The 19,570-nt window shown below is 38.1% G+C and overlaps 3 protein-coding genes across 3 annotated transcripts in view; all 3 read left to right on the top strand.

The window, feature by feature from the left end:
• The first annotated feature begins 267 nt into the window (after window positions 1-267).
• Window positions 268-6,623, top strand: LOC306969498 (ethanolamine-phosphate cytidylyltransferase-like). Its single transcript, XM_079565127.1, has 13 exons — window positions 268-580; window positions 3,615-3,703; window positions 3,831-3,992; window positions 4,067-4,133; window positions 4,208-4,292; window positions 4,375-4,416; window positions 4,789-4,936; window positions 5,038-5,120; window positions 5,225-5,302; window positions 5,382-5,447; window positions 5,521-5,586; window positions 5,674-5,762; window positions 5,831-6,623. Exons 1-13 carry the CDS (start codon window positions 450-452, stop codon window positions 5,961-5,963), a joined length of 1,239 nt encoding a protein of 412 aa, XP_079421253.1. The 5' UTR covers window positions 268-449; the 3' UTR covers window positions 5,964-6,623.
• A 941-nt stretch (window positions 6,624-7,564) lies between these two features.
• On the top strand, window positions 7,565-12,380 carry LOC306969225 (guanine nucleotide-binding protein G(o) subunit alpha-like; the record flags this gene model as incomplete). Its single annotated transcript, XM_079564824.1, has 9 exons — window positions 7,565-7,694; window positions 7,769-7,860; window positions 7,937-8,029; window positions 9,068-9,228; window positions 10,406-10,534; window positions 11,529-11,658; window positions 11,725-11,796; window positions 11,869-11,956; window positions 12,190-12,380. The coding sequence occupies 9 exons, from the start codon at window positions 7,565-7,567 to the stop codon at window positions 12,378-12,380; spliced, it is 1,086 nt and encodes a 361-aa protein (XP_079420950.1).
• A 2,464-nt stretch (window positions 12,381-14,844) lies between these two features.
• LOC306969226 (E3 ubiquitin-protein ligase rnf213-alpha-like) overlaps window positions 14,845-19,570 on the top strand; it is a 28,624-nt gene continuing 23,898 nt past the window's right edge. The window contains exons 1-7 of the mRNA XM_079564825.1: window positions 14,845-14,926; window positions 15,727-15,833; window positions 16,874-17,004; window positions 17,573-18,511; window positions 18,875-19,038; window positions 19,121-19,288; window positions 19,360-19,565. Of these exons, the coding sequence (XP_079420951.1) occupies window positions 15,737-15,833; window positions 16,874-17,004; window positions 17,573-18,511; window positions 18,875-19,038; window positions 19,121-19,288; window positions 19,360-19,565 (1,705 nt within the window). The 5' untranslated portion in view covers window positions 14,845-14,926; window positions 15,727-15,736. The remainder of the gene's footprint in view (window positions 14,927-15,726; window positions 15,834-16,873; window positions 17,005-17,572; window positions 18,512-18,874; window positions 19,039-19,120; window positions 19,289-19,359; window positions 19,566-19,570) is intronic.

The following is a 19,570-nucleotide window of genomic DNA, read 5'->3' on the forward strand; positions in this document are numbered from 1 at the left end:
AAGATATACATAGGTAGCCTTGTTTAGCAAAAATCAATGTATATGTCAGTATACCGCTATCACAAAGGCTATCTGTTTGGCGAGCGTGACCGGCACACTGATCCAACCCGAGTCAAGTGAAAGTTGACCAAGAGTCGAAATGAGCGAAATTGTCACCTTACAGACTTACAAAAAAAAGAAAAGAAAACAAGCCTGTAGCCTAATAGGCAACGTGTTGCTGTAGGTCTGCAGACCATTCAAAAACGTTGGACAGTCTTGACGCAGCGTGCGTCGTGCGTCTATGCGTCGAGGAGGCGTTGGCGCATCTCCCTGTAAGCTACACTCGCCGCAGCTGAGCAACTGGCTGTCCTGTACGGGAATAGGACACAATTTAGCACATTTCTGGAAGATCCAACCCTTGTTTCATATAGTCGTATACGTCTTTAGGAGGACACGTAAGCAACGATAACATGATTAAAAACGGCCATCACCAACATCCATCAAACACGGCGACAGGGAAAGATGCAGGCACGACCCCCTCTGCAGCAGCATGCAGTCCCGAGAAGAGAAGGCGAAAGATACGAGTGTGGTGTGACGGATGGTGAGTATGCAGCTGATGGTGGTCGGTGTTCTGATGATGCTAAAGGCCTTGCTCCATCTGTCACCGGGACTGGCCTGCTGACTATCCTGGGTATCTGTATCAGTGTTCATTAAAATAATAATATTATAGCCTAATAAAAACTCAAATATGCCACTTTGCAATCCAATGTGGTTATTTATAAAGCTACAGTCGCGTTTCTATTATATTTGACCACCCCCCTTTCCACGGAGTTAACTGTTACATAACACTGGTCAGATACTTGTGTGGCTTTTATTACATGCAAGGCAACTTCACCGTTTTACTACTTTCACTTGGAGTCTGCAATATGTTTTATTATTAATTTAATTAGGCTAATTAATTCTATTTTGATTTTATAACACACTGACATTGAACCTAAACTCATGATTTGCACCTATATTCTCTGGTCCAGGTCTGGGGAAGTCTTTATTGTCTTGTATTTAAACATGTTGGTGTCTGTCCTGGATGCTGATTGGATGAGTCTGCCTGCACTGGCTCATATAAAAAGTTTGAATATTGGTGTGTACTCTAGGATTATAGTGCCTTTCTGTTGTAAAATTCCTGTCAGTTCGGTGCTGTAGTTTGGTGGAATGTTTGAGAATGTTTGGGATGCCACTATATTAACCGGTGGGGTGAGCATGCAAAGAGAGCCTATGTCAACAAAGCTCACGACATCAACCCTTTTCACCCCCACTACCCACATCTGTCAGTGGCTCTGCTGTAGCAGTGCCCATCACAGACCACCGTTTGTGGAATAAGACAGAAATACAGTACCACTTATCACTGACTTATTGCTATAGAGATTTTTCTTTGCTAAACTTGGGTTTAAAGATCACTTAAGAATCATGATATCAGCAATGTGCCAAAGTTCACTTCCACTGTGTATCTGCTGACTTTGTGAATCTATAAACATGCACAAACAGGGTGTATTCCAACTGAGAAATGTGTATCCCCGTTGGCTGGTTGCTTAGTACAGTCAGTACTATAAATTGTGCCCACTATTTATACAATCAAGCTTTGTCCTTGTGATGCTTAGGTGCACTTTGGGTGTCCGCTAACAGTTTCAACGAATTAATTTTTAATCATTGCACGGTAACACCGCCATGATCCATCCCCTCTAAAAAATACAAGAGGAATGCATTCACCAGTGGGTCACTCGGGATGCATGCCTTTATAAGCAAAAACTGCAAACTTGCTTTAAAAAATATATATTACAAATAAACATAAATCACTAAATATTCAATCCTGATCTCCAAAGCCCATGTAGACTAGAACACAGGTGTTGCTGTTAAATTATTAAGCCTGTTTGGGCTTTCACGAATGGAGGGTGGGTAAAGTTGCCCAAAACATTTTTACATCAGCAGAAAGTTATAATATGTTGAAGTGTTGAAGACACACTGGTGCATGAGCTTGGACTGCTGTCCCTGCGACCCGGCCAGGTAAGTGGAAGAACATGGATGGATATGGCATAGCATATCAATCTTGATATTTCCAAATAAGATACACCTTTGATAAAGATGAATAGTAAGATAAGATACAAGTAAATTAACTCTTAATCTCTGATTTCATTTAACTTTGATTCTATTTTATGTTAACATGAAGCCTTTGTCACATTTTGACTCACATAACCAAATGTTTTACTCATGTAAGAGTACTATTACTTCATAATATTATTACTCAAGTTGGAATGCTGTGTCATAAAACTACACCAAGAAAGTCACGTCCAAAAGTTACACTACAAAAAGTAAATATCGAGCATTGGCTTAAATGACTTGAATTGAGGAAATGTATCTTGTTTTGAGTGGTTTTCACTCATTTAGACGCTTTTCCTGATCGGACCAAGTTTACTTTGCTTGTTTGAGGACATTTCAGACCAGTTCTAGGGTAAATCTCGCTTGAAATAAGAAAGTAAAATTGCCAATGAGATAAGACCAATTTTCTTACCCCATTGGCAAAGAAAATGACCTGAAATAAGGACGAAATGTATCGAAACGAGTCAGAAACATCTCAGAACAAGTGAAATAATCTAGGACAAATGCCCAAGAACTTCTTAACTAGTCAAAACAACTAAAATTTGGATTATTATGCTCAAATTGAGATGTTTATACTGATCTAGTTAATTGCTTTTTGCAGTGTATTAAAATAATTGTACCTCAGTAAATGCGCTAATGTACAAAAGTACTATCTGCCTCTGCTATGGACACATTTTAATTCTTATCTTTTTGTCCTTCATCGCCACTGCTGTCAGACTGTACTACTGTAAATGGCCTCATGTGCAAAACCACGTGCAATAATCTCTGTGTCAGCATCACTTTATCAACTATGGAAACTTCCTGGTCTCACTTGCGTATGTTATTTTTTTGCTAGTGTCACGTTATTTCAAGATAATTTCATGTTTGTACAATATAGGGATTACGTTATTTTTTTTATATGAAATTATCACGTTATTTCATGATACTAATTTATTATGAAATAACCTTATCCGTATATTGTACGAACATGAAATTATCTTGAAATAACGTAAATATCACGCTCTTGATGAATTAGTATAATTAAATTAAAACGTGATATCAGCGAAAAAATAACACGTGTGTGCAAGACCAGTTTAATTATTTTTTCTGGTTGTTATTTATATGTATACTTTTGCCCTTTAAAGCGTTCTATTCATTGTATATAAGATACCTCTAGTTACTATAACTTTATTGCACATTTCCTGTCTATTTCCTTACTGTAAAGCGCTTTGGGCCTGTTAAAGGTAGAAAAGCGCTATAAAAGTTGAGTCCATTTACAATTTTGCACCCACTGAGTGTTTCTTGAGAGCTGATGTAACAAGTCCTATCTTATCTTATCTTTAGAACCTAAATACTCAAGAAAGATGTTGCATTTTCTTCATTTCAACCTCCTTTATTTTATTTTACATTGTTTGTAATTTCTGACAATACACTGTTACTCTAATACTAGATTAATAAAAAAGGATTTATCCTTTTTTCCACATATGTTTTTCTTTGTGTTTCAGCTATGATATGGTACACTATGGCCACTCCAACCAGCTGAGACAGGCCAAAGCTATGGGAGATTACCTCATTGTCGGAGTGCACACTGACAGTAAGCAAATGATACATTTTCTTCATTTACAACAGAACAAACATATATGTTGTCTCATTGTGTATGGTGGTTATCGCTCTACAAAATAATGTTCTCTGCTATAATAAATCAGAAACTTTTTGTCCAGGTGAAATTGCAAAGCACAAAGGCCCTCCGGTGTTTACTCAGGAAGAACGATACAAAATGGTGCGTGCAATAAAATGGGTGGATGAGGTTGTAGAAGGAGCTCCTTATGTCACAACGCTTGAGACACTTGATAAATTCAAGTGTGACTTCTGTGTACATGGAGGTACCTCTCACATTCCTCTCTAAAAGGACAAATACCAACTATCGGCTCAACTGATAAAATGTTATATGTCATAGATGATATAACACTGACCGTAGATGGAAAAGACACCTACGAAGAGGTGAAGAAGTCGGGGCGGTACAGGTGATGCCTATTCTCCTTGTGATGGCCATGGGACCACATTATACGGAAAATACAATTTACATGTGTTTTTACAGGGAGTGTAAGCGAACCCAGGGAGTTTCTACTACTGACCTGGTGGGCAGAATGCTACTCATGACCAAAGCACATCACAGCAACATAGTGGGTACAACTTGGTTGATTTGCTTATTCAGTTTTATGATATGAAAAGCTTAAAGCTTTTATTTTTTCATTTCTTTTTAAGGATAGCTCAAATTACCAACAGCACACCGACAACTTTGGGAAAGTAAGTACACATATTTGCATAACTTCTTCTGAACTCCAATATGTGGCAGACAAGTTGTGCCACTGAAGTAGCCAAAGCCTTGTTGGCCAGATGTCAACCATTGACAAACAAAGGGCTTTACTGTGGGCCACTTGATAATCATGTTGCATTGCCCTCCACTTTACTGAAGGCCACTGTTTCTCAGTGAGGAGGTTACTCAATGTACATGCTGTGGATCTAATAAGTGGAAAAGAATGCTATGAAAAACAATGGATTGTGCCAAATTGGCTTATGCACATTACAGCAGAAGGTAGTGCTGTGTTCATGCATGTTAACGTACAGTTTTTTGTTTTGTTTTTCATTGTGCCAATGGTGTGATCTGTTTTCATTAAGGGATCACATGCCAATAAGGGTCACAGTCCTTGGACAGGGGTGTCTCAGTTCCTCCAAACGTCTCAGAAGATCATCCAGTTTGCTTCGGGACAAGAGCCTCAGCCCGAAGACACCATTATCTATGTAGCAGGAGCCTTTGACCTGTTTCGTATCCTTTTATTACTGCAATCTAAACTCAGTACTGGCCTCTGTGACATCAAACTAATACAGACTTTTCAGAAATAAATATCTTTAACTCATGGTTACCAGATATTGGGCATGTTGATTTTCTGGAAGCAGTGCATAAGCTCTCAGAAAGGCCATACATTATAGTGGGATTGCATTTTGATCAAGTAAGATGACATCATCTTCTTCATTTGTTTTTCACAAATGTGTAACTTCTTCTGTTCCACTTTGGTCACTTTGACAGCACTTTGACTTGTTTCTTTATTTGCAGGAGGTTAATCGATACAAAGGTAAAAATTATCCTATCATGAATATTCATGAGAGAACGCTCAGCGTCCTGGCTTGTCGAGTAAGTGAGTTGGATTTCTTTCATTACATGTTTATGCATGCTTCCTCACAATTTAGGTAATACTGATCCTGTTTTACAGTATGTATCAGAAGTGGTAATTGGTGCCCCATTGGTTGTCACAAAAGATTTACTTGACCATTTTAAGGTACATAACGTACAACAACACAATTCTATAATATAAGAGAACATTGAGAACATTTCTTGTGTGGCATTTTCAGGTTGATCTCGTTTGTCATGGTAAAACGGAAATATATCCTGCTAAGGATGGCTCTGATCCTTATTTGGTAAGTCTCAGGCTGTCTGCCATTCTGTTCATATTATACATGTGTGTGTTTCATATAAGCATGCATTGAATTTATCATATCACTCAGGAGCCTAGAAGAACAGGAATCTTACGCACTGTGGACAGTGGGAACAGCCTCACTACTGATGCTATTGTACAGAGAATAATCAAAAACAGGTAAAAGGATGTGTGTAGTGGTACATAAAATGAAATTACTTAATGAAATTATTATTTGTATTTTTCAGGTTGCTGTTTGAGGCGAGGAATCAGAAGAAGGAAGCCAAAGAGATAGCAGTTATTCAGGCCATGAAACAACAAGAGGAAGAAAAGACTAAAGCCAGAGCCCAGACTGTCCTAAGCACCGTCAAGTCAAAATAAGTGTCAATCTCTGAAACGCACCTATTTGAACTTGTGAGAAACTGCTGGAAGCAGTCCATTATATAGCAGTGATGTGCAGTCTATTATCGCACCAGCAGATACTCAAAGTCTCTGTTGGAAGTGATCCTCTGTGTTTTACTATAATACATTCTACATATGCAAGGTCGTGTCTCTCTTGAAGCAGTATCATCAATGTGCTCGCTTAAATCAGACAGAGACACTTGGGGCACAAAGCACTATTGAAAGTTATTCATCTATATTCCAGACAAATAGATAAACCCAAACATAACAAATTTGACATATTGTGTCTTGTAGTTCTATAAAGGTTATTTGTGCCTATCACCTACAGTTTCAAGTATTTAATTACTTTATTTGTGGCAGACGTTTTGAGCTGGAGGCCACAGGCTTTTGCTGCCTTTTTAAGCACTGTAAATTAATTGTGTATGATGTATATGTATATGTATGTATATATATATATATGTATGTAATATAAAGTAATATTGGAAAAGCTTGAACCACTAGGATTTTGACAAATAAGACATGGGTCTACCTTGTTTGAATATGCAGAGGTAGGTGAGACCTCACACTATGGCAATTCACACACTGACAGACTCACCAGTATTTTTCCAGTGTGTCTGCTCTATTAGAGAAGATTAACAATCAAAATCGATACATTTACACTCATATTTTTGAAGTGCATTAATCCTACACTATACAGTAGATTTACCACAGTTCTACATTACTTTTAGTTTCAATTTATTTTTGTTTTCAATGTATACATAGATCTATTATGCCGATGCTATGCCATGTTTACAAGTGTTATCATGAACCCTGTACAAATTAGCTTCTGTATCATACGAAACTGGATTTGAAGTATATTTTTTGTAGGTCATATATTTTACTCACCTCTTTTCATTGAAGATATGTTAATAAGAGGAATTAGTATGCTATTATGTCTATCAAATAAATCTGAATGCATAGGTGTGGGGCCATGTGTTGAAAACTGCCGAAGCACAATGGACGATTGCTGATAAAAAAATAAAAAAAACACTCAAAGCAAGCGTGGAAATGTGCTTTATTTCATTTTTACATTTGCTTCGTTATACAATGTCATGTTTGAATCCTAGACGTTATTATTATTATTATTATTATTATTATTATTATTATTATTATTATTATTATTATTTAATATTATTATTATTATTATTATTATTATTATTATTATTATTATTATTATTTAATATTAGTATCATTATTATTATTATTATTATTATTATTATTATTATTATTATTATTATTATTATTATTATTATTATTATTATTATTATTATTATATAGGCTGCGTAGCTTCACTGGCAAATCATCGCCACCCGCAGCTGCAGGTGTCTCTAATTAACGACTCCACCCATTTTCCAAAAAAGCTTCACGCGCAACACACGAACAGCAGCTTGAATATTTAGACAACTCGAGGACGAAAAAAAGATGTTTTGCTGTTTTAATATGATACCGACCCCACTTCAGGTAGATTTACTCAATCCAAGACTCTCACGCACACCCGGATAATGAATGTATGGTTTGTATGATTTAATATCCAGATCTGCATGAGATTGTGCCTAAAACGGGCTGTCACAGAAGAGGGGAAAAAGGCTAAACTCAACAGCTCGAGAATAGAGCAAGACCTTAATGAACATGCGAAAACCGAAAGAAATGTTGTAAAAATCCTTCTTCTTGGTAAGTATACTCGGCACATTTCATTTTCCAGATGAGTTCAAGTTTTGAGCTGAGACTCTTTGTTGATTCAAAAGGAACAGCAGAAAGCGGTAAGAGCACGTTGATCAGGCAGATAAAGATGATCCATAGTCAGGGTTTTTCTAAAAAGGAGCTCCTCAGCTTTAAGGTAACTTGTATTATTGCAACATAATTAAATTTAATTAAACCAAATCCAAAGACTATTGCCAATTTGGTCTTTACAGCCTGCTGTATTCGACAACCTCCTCAACTCCATGAAGTTTGTCCTCCATGGGATGGGGGCGCTGAGGATCAACCTGGCCAATAACAAGAACACGGTGATGCGCGCGCTATTAACACACTAATTTATGCATTGTATTGCAGTACCTTATTGACACAGAAGATGGCAGTGTTTATCTTCACTGCAATTCAGGCAGGATAGAATCTTACACACATCCAGGACAGTGGTGGAAAGTAAAAAGTACACATTATAGGTACTTTGACTTAAGTACATTGTATGATGAATACTTTTTACTTTTACCTGTATCTGTAACTTTCTATTCCCTTACATTTTTAAATTGGGTTAAAAGCATTTTATTTTCAAAGTGACCTCCCTGTGATGAATTGGTTTAGACTTGGTTTAGTAGTTTACTCCTTTTAGACCTGGTTTACACCTGGTTTAGTTCCTGTTTTTTACCTGAGTTAGTGGTTTACTCGTTTAGACCAGGGTTTATTCAAATGATTTAAAACATCCTACACAACTCTTAAATACTTTTTTCTCTTTACTTATAAACTTTGTAAGTTTTTATAATGTACAAAAAAATAACATTTTATAATGTATACTTACTTACTTGTATCAGATACTTTTCCTGACACAGCATCATCTTGGATCAGTAGTGGAAGTACTCAATATTCTTAAAGAAAAGTGCAGATACAGGACCAAAAATGTACTTAAAGGTGCATTATGCAACTATTTATGTGGGGGAAATAAAGTGTATATATATTTGACCTTGTAGTGACCAAGCTGCTGTATGAGTGGTTACTGGTTAGTATGGCACTTTCCATCACAGTGGTCTCTAGGACGGTCCAGGATCAATTGTTTGTTAGGTTTTCTCTGCTGACAGACCCTCTCACCAAAAAACCTACAAGATGTAAGATGTTTAAAAAAAATAAAAAATAAAAAGATACAAAAAAGTGAACATAGAAAATGCCGTTGTATTGGGATAAAATGCAGCTCAATTGATTTCTACACACATTATACTACAGCCATTTGTGTGTTCTTCTTTGTGAGCTGTGTGGTTTAGTTTTCAGTTTTACAGTTATTGTTCCATTTCTCACCTTGTACTTCTGTTGATGTGTGATGTGCTCTGTTTCAGGTGCACGCCCGATCGATCCTGTCATGCAGCCAGTGTTTGGGGAAAGACCAAGAGCTGCTCCCCTTCGTGGCCCACGCTTTCTGCGCTCTTTGGTCCGACCAAGGCTTCCGATCCGCTGCGGCCAGAGGTTATGAGTTTGAGCTGAACGACTCTGCCTTGTAGTGAGTAGTGTGACCTTAAATGCTGCATGTTGCACACACTCCTTTCCATGGACAACTTGGTGGAAATGTCAAGGAAAATTGCCCAGGAAGAAACGTGTCTTGTTTTGTCAGTTCAACCCAACGGCAAGCAGTGCCAAGAGCAAGAATAGTGTCAGAAAATTATTCCAGTCAGCGTGATTGTAGGACAGGGCTTGATTAAGGTTAGATGTAAAAGTTCCTCTAAAACTCGATGTGAGGCAAATAAACGTTTGAGACTATAAACATTATTAAACAATTTGTCATCTATATTCTACAAACTACTGGATTACTTGAGATTTGATTTCACGTTTTATTTTCAAATGCTTTGACCGGTCTTTATTCCAAAACCAATTGAAAATATATGGTATAATATTCCACACTCTAATAAATACATGGCGCCTCATACAGCACTGTGTCACGGTCTCACTGTCTCAAATTGCACATGTGTCAGTCTGTATGAAAAGGTTAAACACCCAACAAGTCCACAAATATTTGTGTAATTCAAGCTAGTATTGAGTGTTTATCATTATTTCACTCCTTGAACTTACACATGGTGCAAAAATGAACAACCTGCTCGCTTGCCAATAATCAAGCTTCTATATCTATATCTATATCTATATCTATATCTATATCTATATCTATATCTATATCTATATCTATATCTAGCTATATCAACATGAATTTACACCACACAAGCTTAGTATTGCTGTTTTATGTCTAGGATTCTGCTAAATCTATTATCCCATTTTGTTTTGTTTTTATGTGATTCCCTTCGTTGCTCCAATGATAAAAGGACAAAAATGTGTCATTCTAGAACATGAATGATTTCTAGTGTATAGTTTCATTATCAGAGCCAAGTTAGGTTGAGACAGAGCACTAACATATAAAGCTAATAACTTTTTTCTCTTCCTCTCGCACTGCTGGACACCATTGACGTCACTCTCCAGAAATATTGGATTCGACTGTCATGACACACTCAACTTCCCCGGAACCTGAACCCTTTAGAAATGTGTTAAATGGTTTCCTTGATTTAGCTTGAACCGATTCGCTATCATGATGACCAAAGTTATCCTTTAGAGATCTACATTATGCAAAAATACTTTTCTTCATCTTATACCTTTTCTGATTTAAAATTAAATGCTGTATATTTTCTCTTCAGCTTCTTTGAGAATTTGAGTCGAATCATCTCTCCCAGCTACGTTCCCTCAGAGACGGATGTGTTAAGGGTGAGAGTGCGCACCAGTGGGATCATAGAAACACAATTTCATGTTAATGATTTTGTTTTTCGGTAAGACTGCATGCTTTTATCTTCGTTGTAAACAAACTGTTTATTTTTTTTATTCATTATTTAACCAAGAAAGTCCCACTGAGCTTAGGAATTTCAGTTCCAGGGGAGTCGTGGCCCCAGAAGGGAATTTATTATACAAGTCTAGCTTACATTTAGTTGCTCACATTCTTTTATGTAAACATTTGACCCTTCAAGTTATTTGAAAGCTAAGTAAAGTAACATTAAACAAAACGTATAAGGTTCATAATGTATGCAATATGTCGAGTTTACCCAGAATCCCTCAGTGGGGTGAGGCTGAGTCACTTGACGGTAAAGGTTTTCCTCAGAGTCGAGGGAAGCTGTCGTTCTATAAAATATAAATGAATTCACTTGGTATATTCCAGGAAAAGTATACGGTCCCTTCCCGTTATTTATTTACTGTATGGACATTTCTGTTTTTTCAGTGGAAGCAAATCAGTCCAAGATGCAAGAATTTAGGAATGTTGCTAAATTAACTCTTGTGACTAGTTGGTTATATGGTACAAATTGTGTTGCTGCAAGAAATTGCGGCATTGGTGCAGTTTATGGTCGAGTTGTTTGTGCTGCTGCCTTGTACATGGACCATTCTCCCCACTCTTTGCCTCTTTTCACCCTGCATTATCCTGTCCAAGCCTATGGGCCATAAAAGAGTGGCATCCACACATTTTTTCTGAAATCTGAAAACACGCAGTGGCCTGTTGGTGACCATTTTCAGTTTGACATCAGAGAAATCGTTGTCAAATGCTACTCTTAACGCTTAAAGTAATCAAGCTTAAAGCCAACTCTTGACTTGAGAGATAAAAGCTTTAATGCCTCTGACATGACTACTGTAATCTTCTGGCCCCATTGGGAACTTGTTACCTGTGTCGCCAAGACCCGGAGCTGCTTTGAGCGAAATAGAGCAGCCTATATATGAATTTTTCTCTTGACAGTGACAGCGTTATTTGATATTTCCAAAACATGTTTATTTTGGCAGATTGTATGATGTTGGTGGACAGCGCAGTGACCGAAGAAAGTGGCTCAACTGTTTTGACTGCATTCAGGCCGTTCTGTTTGTTGTGGCCTTAAGTGGCTATGACAGCACTTCGACAAAGGAGCCATTGGCAGTATGTTACTCAAAAATAACTATTTCTTCAGGTTGGTTGAATAATTAATCCTTTTCCACTGAATAGAATAAGTTACAAGAAAGTCTCGTACTTTTTGCATCCATCTGCAATAATGACATTTTTAAAGCTGTGACAAGGGTAAGTAATGTAATAAACTACTTATTGACTTATAGTCATTTTGAATAAGCAGTCCCTTTTTCCCCCCCAAAGATTTTGTTCATGAATAAAACCGATCTTTTTAAGGAGAAGATTTTAAACTCTGGACGACACTTAAGATTTTACCTGCCATCATACACAGGTAAACCAGTTTGGCAGAAAATAAAGAAAACTTATTGTCAGGGATGACATTGTTGTAATGTATTCAGCTGTATGTCACTGTTTACTTGGTCCTCCCATGTCCCGCGGGTAATCAGAATTCTTTTTGACCAAGACTCCTGCAATGCATCCACTACTGCCCCTGCTGTGACTGTATAAGAGAAGAGCAGATGTAGACCTATACATTTTGTATACCCTATGTGTGTTCATCAACAGGAGCGGATTGTGATGTGGATGCTGCTGCCAGCTACATTACTGCCTTGTTTTTATCATGCAACATTGAAACTGACAAGCCTGTGTATCATCACTTCACAACCGCCACAGACCGCGGCACCATGACTGTGGTCTTCCAGATGCTCACTGAACAGATTTTAATGGAAAATATTGCAGCTGCCCAGCTGCTGTAGACACCAGCCTCTTGTGATTGTTTTTTTTGTAAACTTTTTCTGTAACTACATTTTAAGAACATTTTAAATATTTTAATAAAGCATATTCAAAACCCATCTTGCCTTGATGACCAGTCAATTAATTTTAATTAGCCCTTTCATCTGTAAAGTCACAAGTCTTCTTAAATATGTGTAGGAAAAAAAACGCCTAAACTGTAAATTTTAGTATAAAATGGATGCAATACCCATTTATTATAATGAAATAAAAATTCAGTCAATTGATACAATAACGTTTAGAACCAAAATCAAAAATATTCTCAGTACAACATCTTTTAAACCTTGGAGTTGCAGACTCTTCATGCATTGCCTGGAGCGAACGCCCAGCTGCGCTTCTCAGTCCACACAGTCCGCAGAGTCCAGAGAGAGGAAGACTTCAGCAGTGCACTTAAAGGAGCCTTTCAGTCCTTGGAAGATTACACAGCTTGGCAGAATTGGTGTTATTTCTTTGATACAAACGGGCTGCAAGAAATTGAAAAAGATATATTAAAGTAAATTGTTTTGTTTTTAACATTTGAACTTCAACTGCTTTAGTGATGATGCGTGGAAACACACTGACCATATTCTTGAGGAACAAACTGCGTGGTGTAAGTTCTGAAAGCAAGTTGTTGTTGGCTGTAGACTCTGCGCTGTCTGTCGTTTCCGTTTCGCCTCTTTTTACGTATGGGGACCTCCGGATCCCGGACAACAAGCCAGATGCCCTGCCCACTGAATAATAGTTTGGTCCGCCTGCCATCTGTTTATACCATCCCTCCGTCGGCGAGCACGCTAAATGCATAAAAAACACTGTGATGCAGCAGATAAGTTTGGCGGACATCTCCATACCGTTCTGCTACTTTGTGAGGCTCCTCTGTCAGCGCTCAAAACTCGTGCGCACCGCTACATTTTATAGGCGCGCGTCGTCGTCATAGTTTCGTCAGCAGGTGCGGCGCAGTGATGAACAAATCCTATAGGCACTCGACACCTCAAAACTTGCATGGAAGAACGATTATGGCATGCGCTCAAACATAAAGCTTTAAGAAAAAGAACATGTAGCCTATCCCAAACTATTTTTTACGCACATGAGGTTGGATAGACCGACAGTTACACTAGTCTATTCGCTTTATCCACAAGTGAGAGCTTGTGTAATCTGTTCTTGCCATCTCCCTCATGACGTGTGGCTTTTGTCCAAGGAGGCATTTCCTTTTGCATAATCGACGACAATGTAGCGCTTTGAGAAACTTGGTAAAATACAGTCTTGTAAAGCGCATTAAAAGTGTATGGCATTATAATAATTAATGATTAATCATAAATCATGATAAGGCTACAATCAATAGGCCTACACAAAATTAAAAGGAGGGATTTCATTTTCAAAAACATTATGCGTATCCCCAAAAGTCGAGTGGCCGATTAGAACAGATCGCATCAAGGGTTAATTTAGAATGAAACATTTCATGTGTTGCAAAAATCCTATGAGTTCACTGCAGGGGGAAAAAAGGGGTTTCTGAAACTTGGGGCTTGTGAAAGAGAACATTTGGATTGGTCATTTTGGATTTATTACACTGATCCCAAAAGATTTGGGTGCTTCTGTAAAGTTGCCATGGTAATACGCCACACAAATTAAACTATGGGCTCTGATGGGGCCCACGCGCAGACACCAATCATGCTTCATGGCACAGGTGAGACTTCACTTTTCCACCTTCACGACCACATTTTGTGAGTTCTGCGCGCAACTATGCCACCTGGTGGAGATAGCCAACATCTACAAATCACATGTTTCCCTCATATTTCATTATTATCAGAACATTATCAGTAGCCTGGTAGTCCAGAGTTTTAATGGCTACATCACTGTAACTTCAAGCAGTAGTGTGGCTTGCCTGAATTCCTATTCTGGACATTCATATTTTTAGACTTTAATAGAGTCAGCGGCTTGCTTAGAATAAAACAAAAATGAAAGTAGAAAGAAACACATTTGATTTCGCTGGAAATATGCATGGTCACTGTGCAGGCTATTTTCTTGTAAGCCACGCCCAGTAGTTAAATGCTTATTCATTGCGAAAGTGTATTTGTTCTATAGAAATATCTTTTTTTTGTGTGGCCAAAGATGCAGAATCACAACTTTTACCAATTATTAGCTATTACATGATTTATTAATGTGATATGCTCTTTGCTACTGTTTAATTGTGTTTTTGGTCTGAGTGTGAAAAGAAGGTATGCAGACGAGTGCACATGACTTGTTAGGGAACTCCCATTCTTGATAAAACGAAACTAAGTCTACAGGGTCTCATATAGGCCGACATGAGAAAAGTCCTCAGTGAAGGAGTGACGGCTGGACGCTCATGAACCCTGGACTGCTGCTGCACAGAGGACGTATTCGTGCATCTGTCCGAGGTAAGTTTGTCCCTCCAGCTCCACCTGTCCTGTCCCCAAAAGAAACGACAGCCTGGGTGCTCGTGTCAGCCTCAGCATCAGTGTCCGAGCAGGTATGGCACCGTGGCAGGCGCTGTTTTCTTTCTAAAGCGCAGTTTAACGTAAGTTTGCGTGCTAATGTTGTCTTTCGTTTCCTCCTATACGTTTAAATGATACTTAACGACTCGAAAACTTTGGTGATTGTGTGCAGCGTCAGTACTAGCCTACGTAGCTTAATTCCTGATACGCAGAAGGCTAACTTGTTTTTGAAGCTAATGCTATTTCATGTACTCTGAAATTATACACGAATCAAACTTGTGTGCTAAAGTCGCTTGAAGGTAAAGATTAGTTGGTTGAAATGTTGTAAAGTGATATTATGGGATGACAGTACTGACAGGAAGTGTCTCATGTTGTTCTACCATCACTGGCTCATGCCATTGGTTGACAGTGTACAACCAAAGATGCGCTCTGAAAGTGAGCCCTCACACCGTTTCAGTAAAACCACAGTGTGAACTTTATTTTAACTGTAAAAACACACAGTTTAATTTGTGGATTGTCTCAGTAATTTAAAACATGTTGTAGTTTTAAAGGTTAAAGTAAACGCCGTTGCAAAATTTGAGAATGAAAATAGTTTAGGAGTGAGACGTCCTACTGATTGCCTGTTTCGACAGAACGCGATCCAGGCCAGAACAAGTAGCACAGGCGTTATTATTATACATCCATGGGCACATGAGGCACACAGTTTGGCAAACTTTTTTTTAATTGTATTTTGTCAATTAGGCTGTTCATTTTAGACCGGGTGCCGAGACTCATTTTCACTGCCAATGTTGATGGTGAGATGTTCTTCCACTTGCCGCCATTTCTCAGAAAATCGCATAGCCTAAAGTGAAAGTGTTTGACTGAGGTAATGATTTACTCGCAGGTATTGAGAGATGAAGTGCCCTGCCTGTCATTTTGATCTGTTGGGGGTAAAAGCCAACTTCTGCAGTAACTGTGGTCAAAGATTGCAACATGCTGCCAACCTGCAAGGTAGGTTTGTTTGTGTGATCAGACCGTTTAATATAATAGATCAGGGGTAGGCAACGTCAGGCCCCAGGGCCAAATCTGGCCCTTCAGCACAGAACCTCTGGCCCTCAAGATGATTTTGAGAAACATTATCACACAAATCAGTGAGTACTTTTAACACTCTTAGAGTTAAATGGGAGGGTAAAAAAAGGTAGAAATACTGTCAATACACCCAATTAGGTCATATATTATGTACAACACTGGCATTTGAAGGAAGTGCACTGGAAAAAGAAAAATCGTTTTAAAGAAGAAATGACATAAATCTACTTGAATTAAGAGATTAAATCTAAGGATTGAGTAGATTTGGTCTGGTCTGGTCTTAGACGAGATAAAACCTCTAGTAGTTATTCTCTTCATTCAGACAATTTTGTGTCATTTCAAGTGAAAAACAATTGTCTGATTGAAGTGGGTTTTATTCTTGTTCCATTGGCGCTAGCATTTGTATCTTGGATTAGTTCAAACCGACTCAAATTCAACATAGAAGAACAAATTCAAACAAATTTAAGTAATTTATCTCATTAAAGATGGTCATTTTTCCAGTGTTGTGCTTTACTTTGGGCCAATAATCAGCGGCTTCGGCCCTCGGTCTATTTACAATAAAGAAAATCGGCCCTCGGTCAAGTTTTCTTGGCCCTCCGCCAAGAAAACTTGCCTACCCCTGTAATAGACCCATGGATTCAGAGCGCTTATTCCCGCTCTGAAATTATGGACCATAGTTTTACAGTTATGGGACAACAAGTTCAGGTTATGCTTAACAGATTGTTTTTTTATTGTTTTTTACTATAAGAGCATAGTCTATGTTTTTAGAAAACAACAACAATAAAAAACAAACTAAAAAAACAAACAAACGTTGTAGCATAATTTTTCATTTAAGATTTCGACCACAAGAGGGCAGTATCCAATCACATGTACTTTGTCAAATACTCTTGTCTGCAGCGCGTAATCTTAATGATAAACTGTTAAATCTTGCAATAATGCTTGACTGTTCTATCTTATGGTACCAGTTGTTGTGGCAAAATCCCTGGAAACAGATGTAGCCGCAGCTGAAAACCCGGGGGCCCCTGACGGTGCTGCAGAGGAGCGTAATAAGTCTCCAAAACGTTTGAATGAAGAAGACAGTAATCCAAAGAGGAAGGTGATGATAAAATATACATTTCTTTATTTTCTTTGTAAATAAAGGGGCTGCAATTTAAGGGCATTTTAGCGGTCTGCTTTTTGTTTTTAGTCTATAATTAGCCAAACAATTTAGTTCTTATTGGTTTTTTTTTGTTTTTGTTTTTTTTAAAGTAACATTTAATTCCAAATTAAGTTTGCTTTTTACCAAAATTGCAAAAAATATGTTGTGATGTTGTTATATTTTCATGTAATTGTGTCGTTTACATGTATTAGACACTAGGGATGAACTAATTCTTAATATTACATTTAATTAGTTCAATACCCTCTTCAATTCAATACGCAAATATGTTCAATATGAATCGACAAAAGATTGTAGATGAGCTCAGCACTTGAGCATTTTTCACTAGAATGTATTTTGACACAGTACAGCAGATTGTGTAATTCAATAATGACAATTAATCCAATGAATGGTTTCTAGTTATTGTAAGTAAAGACTTTCTTTCTTCTGTCAATGTTGTTTTAGTTTCTGTACTGACTTTGTGCAGCCTGTTTCAATGACTTGTTTTTGTGGTATTGTTTTTTTTTAGAGAAAAAAGAAAAAGAAAAGTAAAAAGAAAAAAGATGGAAATAAGTCGTCAGATACTAACCAGTCTGATTTGTCACTTGACCCGCCTGAAGACCACAATGAGAAGAAAACTAAAGCAGGAGATGGATCTGATAGTGACAGTTCAGATGATGCACTGGACCAAGAACCAAAGTCACTCCAAGATCTTTCATCTGTTGAACACCAGCCCCCACGAGAAAAGGCTTCCTCTGCTGACGTACCTCCTGGAAACATGGAAGTTGCTGACCTGAGCAGTGAAAACTTAAAAAAGCTGCTCCCACCCAGTGAACCCATGGATGTAGAACAGAGCAGTGTTAGTACAGTTGTCGCACCTGAAGGCACTGAAGTACCACACCATGATTCTGATAAGGGCACAAATGTTGAGAACCGGAGCAGTGATAAAAGGACTAACCAGAAAAACATCAATCCATCAAAAACACAAACCAAGGAAACCAAGCAGCAGGGGGAAAAGAGGGGGAACAAACCAAATCAGACACCAAGTGAACCTATGGAAGAAGATTCAACCAATGTTCGTGCACCAGAGAGCACTGAGGTTGCACCTGAACACACAGAAGTTATTCATGAAACAACAACTGCCACTGCAAGAGTGAATACAGAAAAACAGGGTGTACAGACCCGGAGTCAAGCATCTAGATCTGATGACAAATCTAAAACAAAAGAGAACAATCAATCCCAACCCCCAACCCACAGCAAACTTCCCACAAGTTCACAGCCTGATTCTAAAAAAGGGCCAAACACAAATAACCCCAGTGATAATAAGACAAACAAACCCTTCAAAAACAAGAACGAACCTGACGCCAACAATCAAGCAAAACTTGAGACTGGGGAAACCAAGCAAAAGGGGAAAAATAAAGGCGAAAAGGGAGAGCAAAATCAGATACAGGCTGAGAGTGCAAAAGAGGTATGTAAAACTACAATTTCTAAAAAGTATTCTTTATTTGTTTGAGATGCATGTTTTGTTAATGAATGCACATGAGGTCCATGCATATAATCACGGCATGCTGAATTGTAGCCACCGGCTAATTTCCATTCACACTCACTCTCATAAACAGACGCTCATTCACTCTGGCCTATTGTACTGTACGTTTTTAATAGTAGGCGAAATTGGTTCTCCAGGGAAAAACCTGCAACATGCAAGATCCACATAGAAAAGCCCCCACCTTGCACTGGACTTGAACTGAGGACCTACTTGCTTTGGGTCACAAGTGGTTCAGCACACAATTAAAAATGTCTATCTCTAAAAAGTCTATTTATTTACACTCAGAGTGCTGACTCAAGTGTGGACCCACCAACTACAGAGGTAGCAAACATGGAGATACAGCAGTCATCAGAGGAGCAAACATCACAGACTTCCAACACAAGCAAAGGCAGTAAAGGCACTAATAACAACAGGACAGGGTCCAATGAAACGGCCCCAGGACCAAAAAAGTGAGGAGCTCACCCCCTTTTAGCAATACAATTCAACGTATATTAACAATATTTTTTTCTAATTTCTTCTTCTTTTTTCCAGGCTTAATAGAAATGTGAATGTGGCTTCCCACAACAGAGTCACAATATATTTTCATGCAATTCTTTCAAAGGATTTTAAATTTAATCCTGATAAGGATCAGATCTTCATAAGGGCAGGAAAATGTCTTGGTACATGGAAGGAGGATTTAGCAGAGGTCTTTGTTACCAGGTATTTATTTTCCATAATAAGTATAATTGATATTCAGTCTTTGCTTGGAATGAGCTTGTTTGTCCTCACAGGGATCTGGGAGAACATGGTTTTCTTGTTGGGGGAACATTGATCACTCCAAAATCTGAAGTTTTACAAGTGTCCATACCATATAAGTATGTCGTTTATAAAAGAGAAAAAGATGTATACGAGTATGAACACATCTACAAATTGGATTCCCAGCATGATCAAATCAACAGATGTTTGTTTGTGAAACCACAGCTTCTTAATGAAGACGGTAAT

The sequence above is a fragment of the Gobius niger genome (genome assembly GCF_951799975.1).
Source record: "Gobius niger genome assembly, chromosome: 10".
NCBI classification, from domain to species: Eukaryota; Metazoa; Chordata; class Actinopteri; order Gobiiformes; family Gobiidae; genus Gobius; species Gobius niger.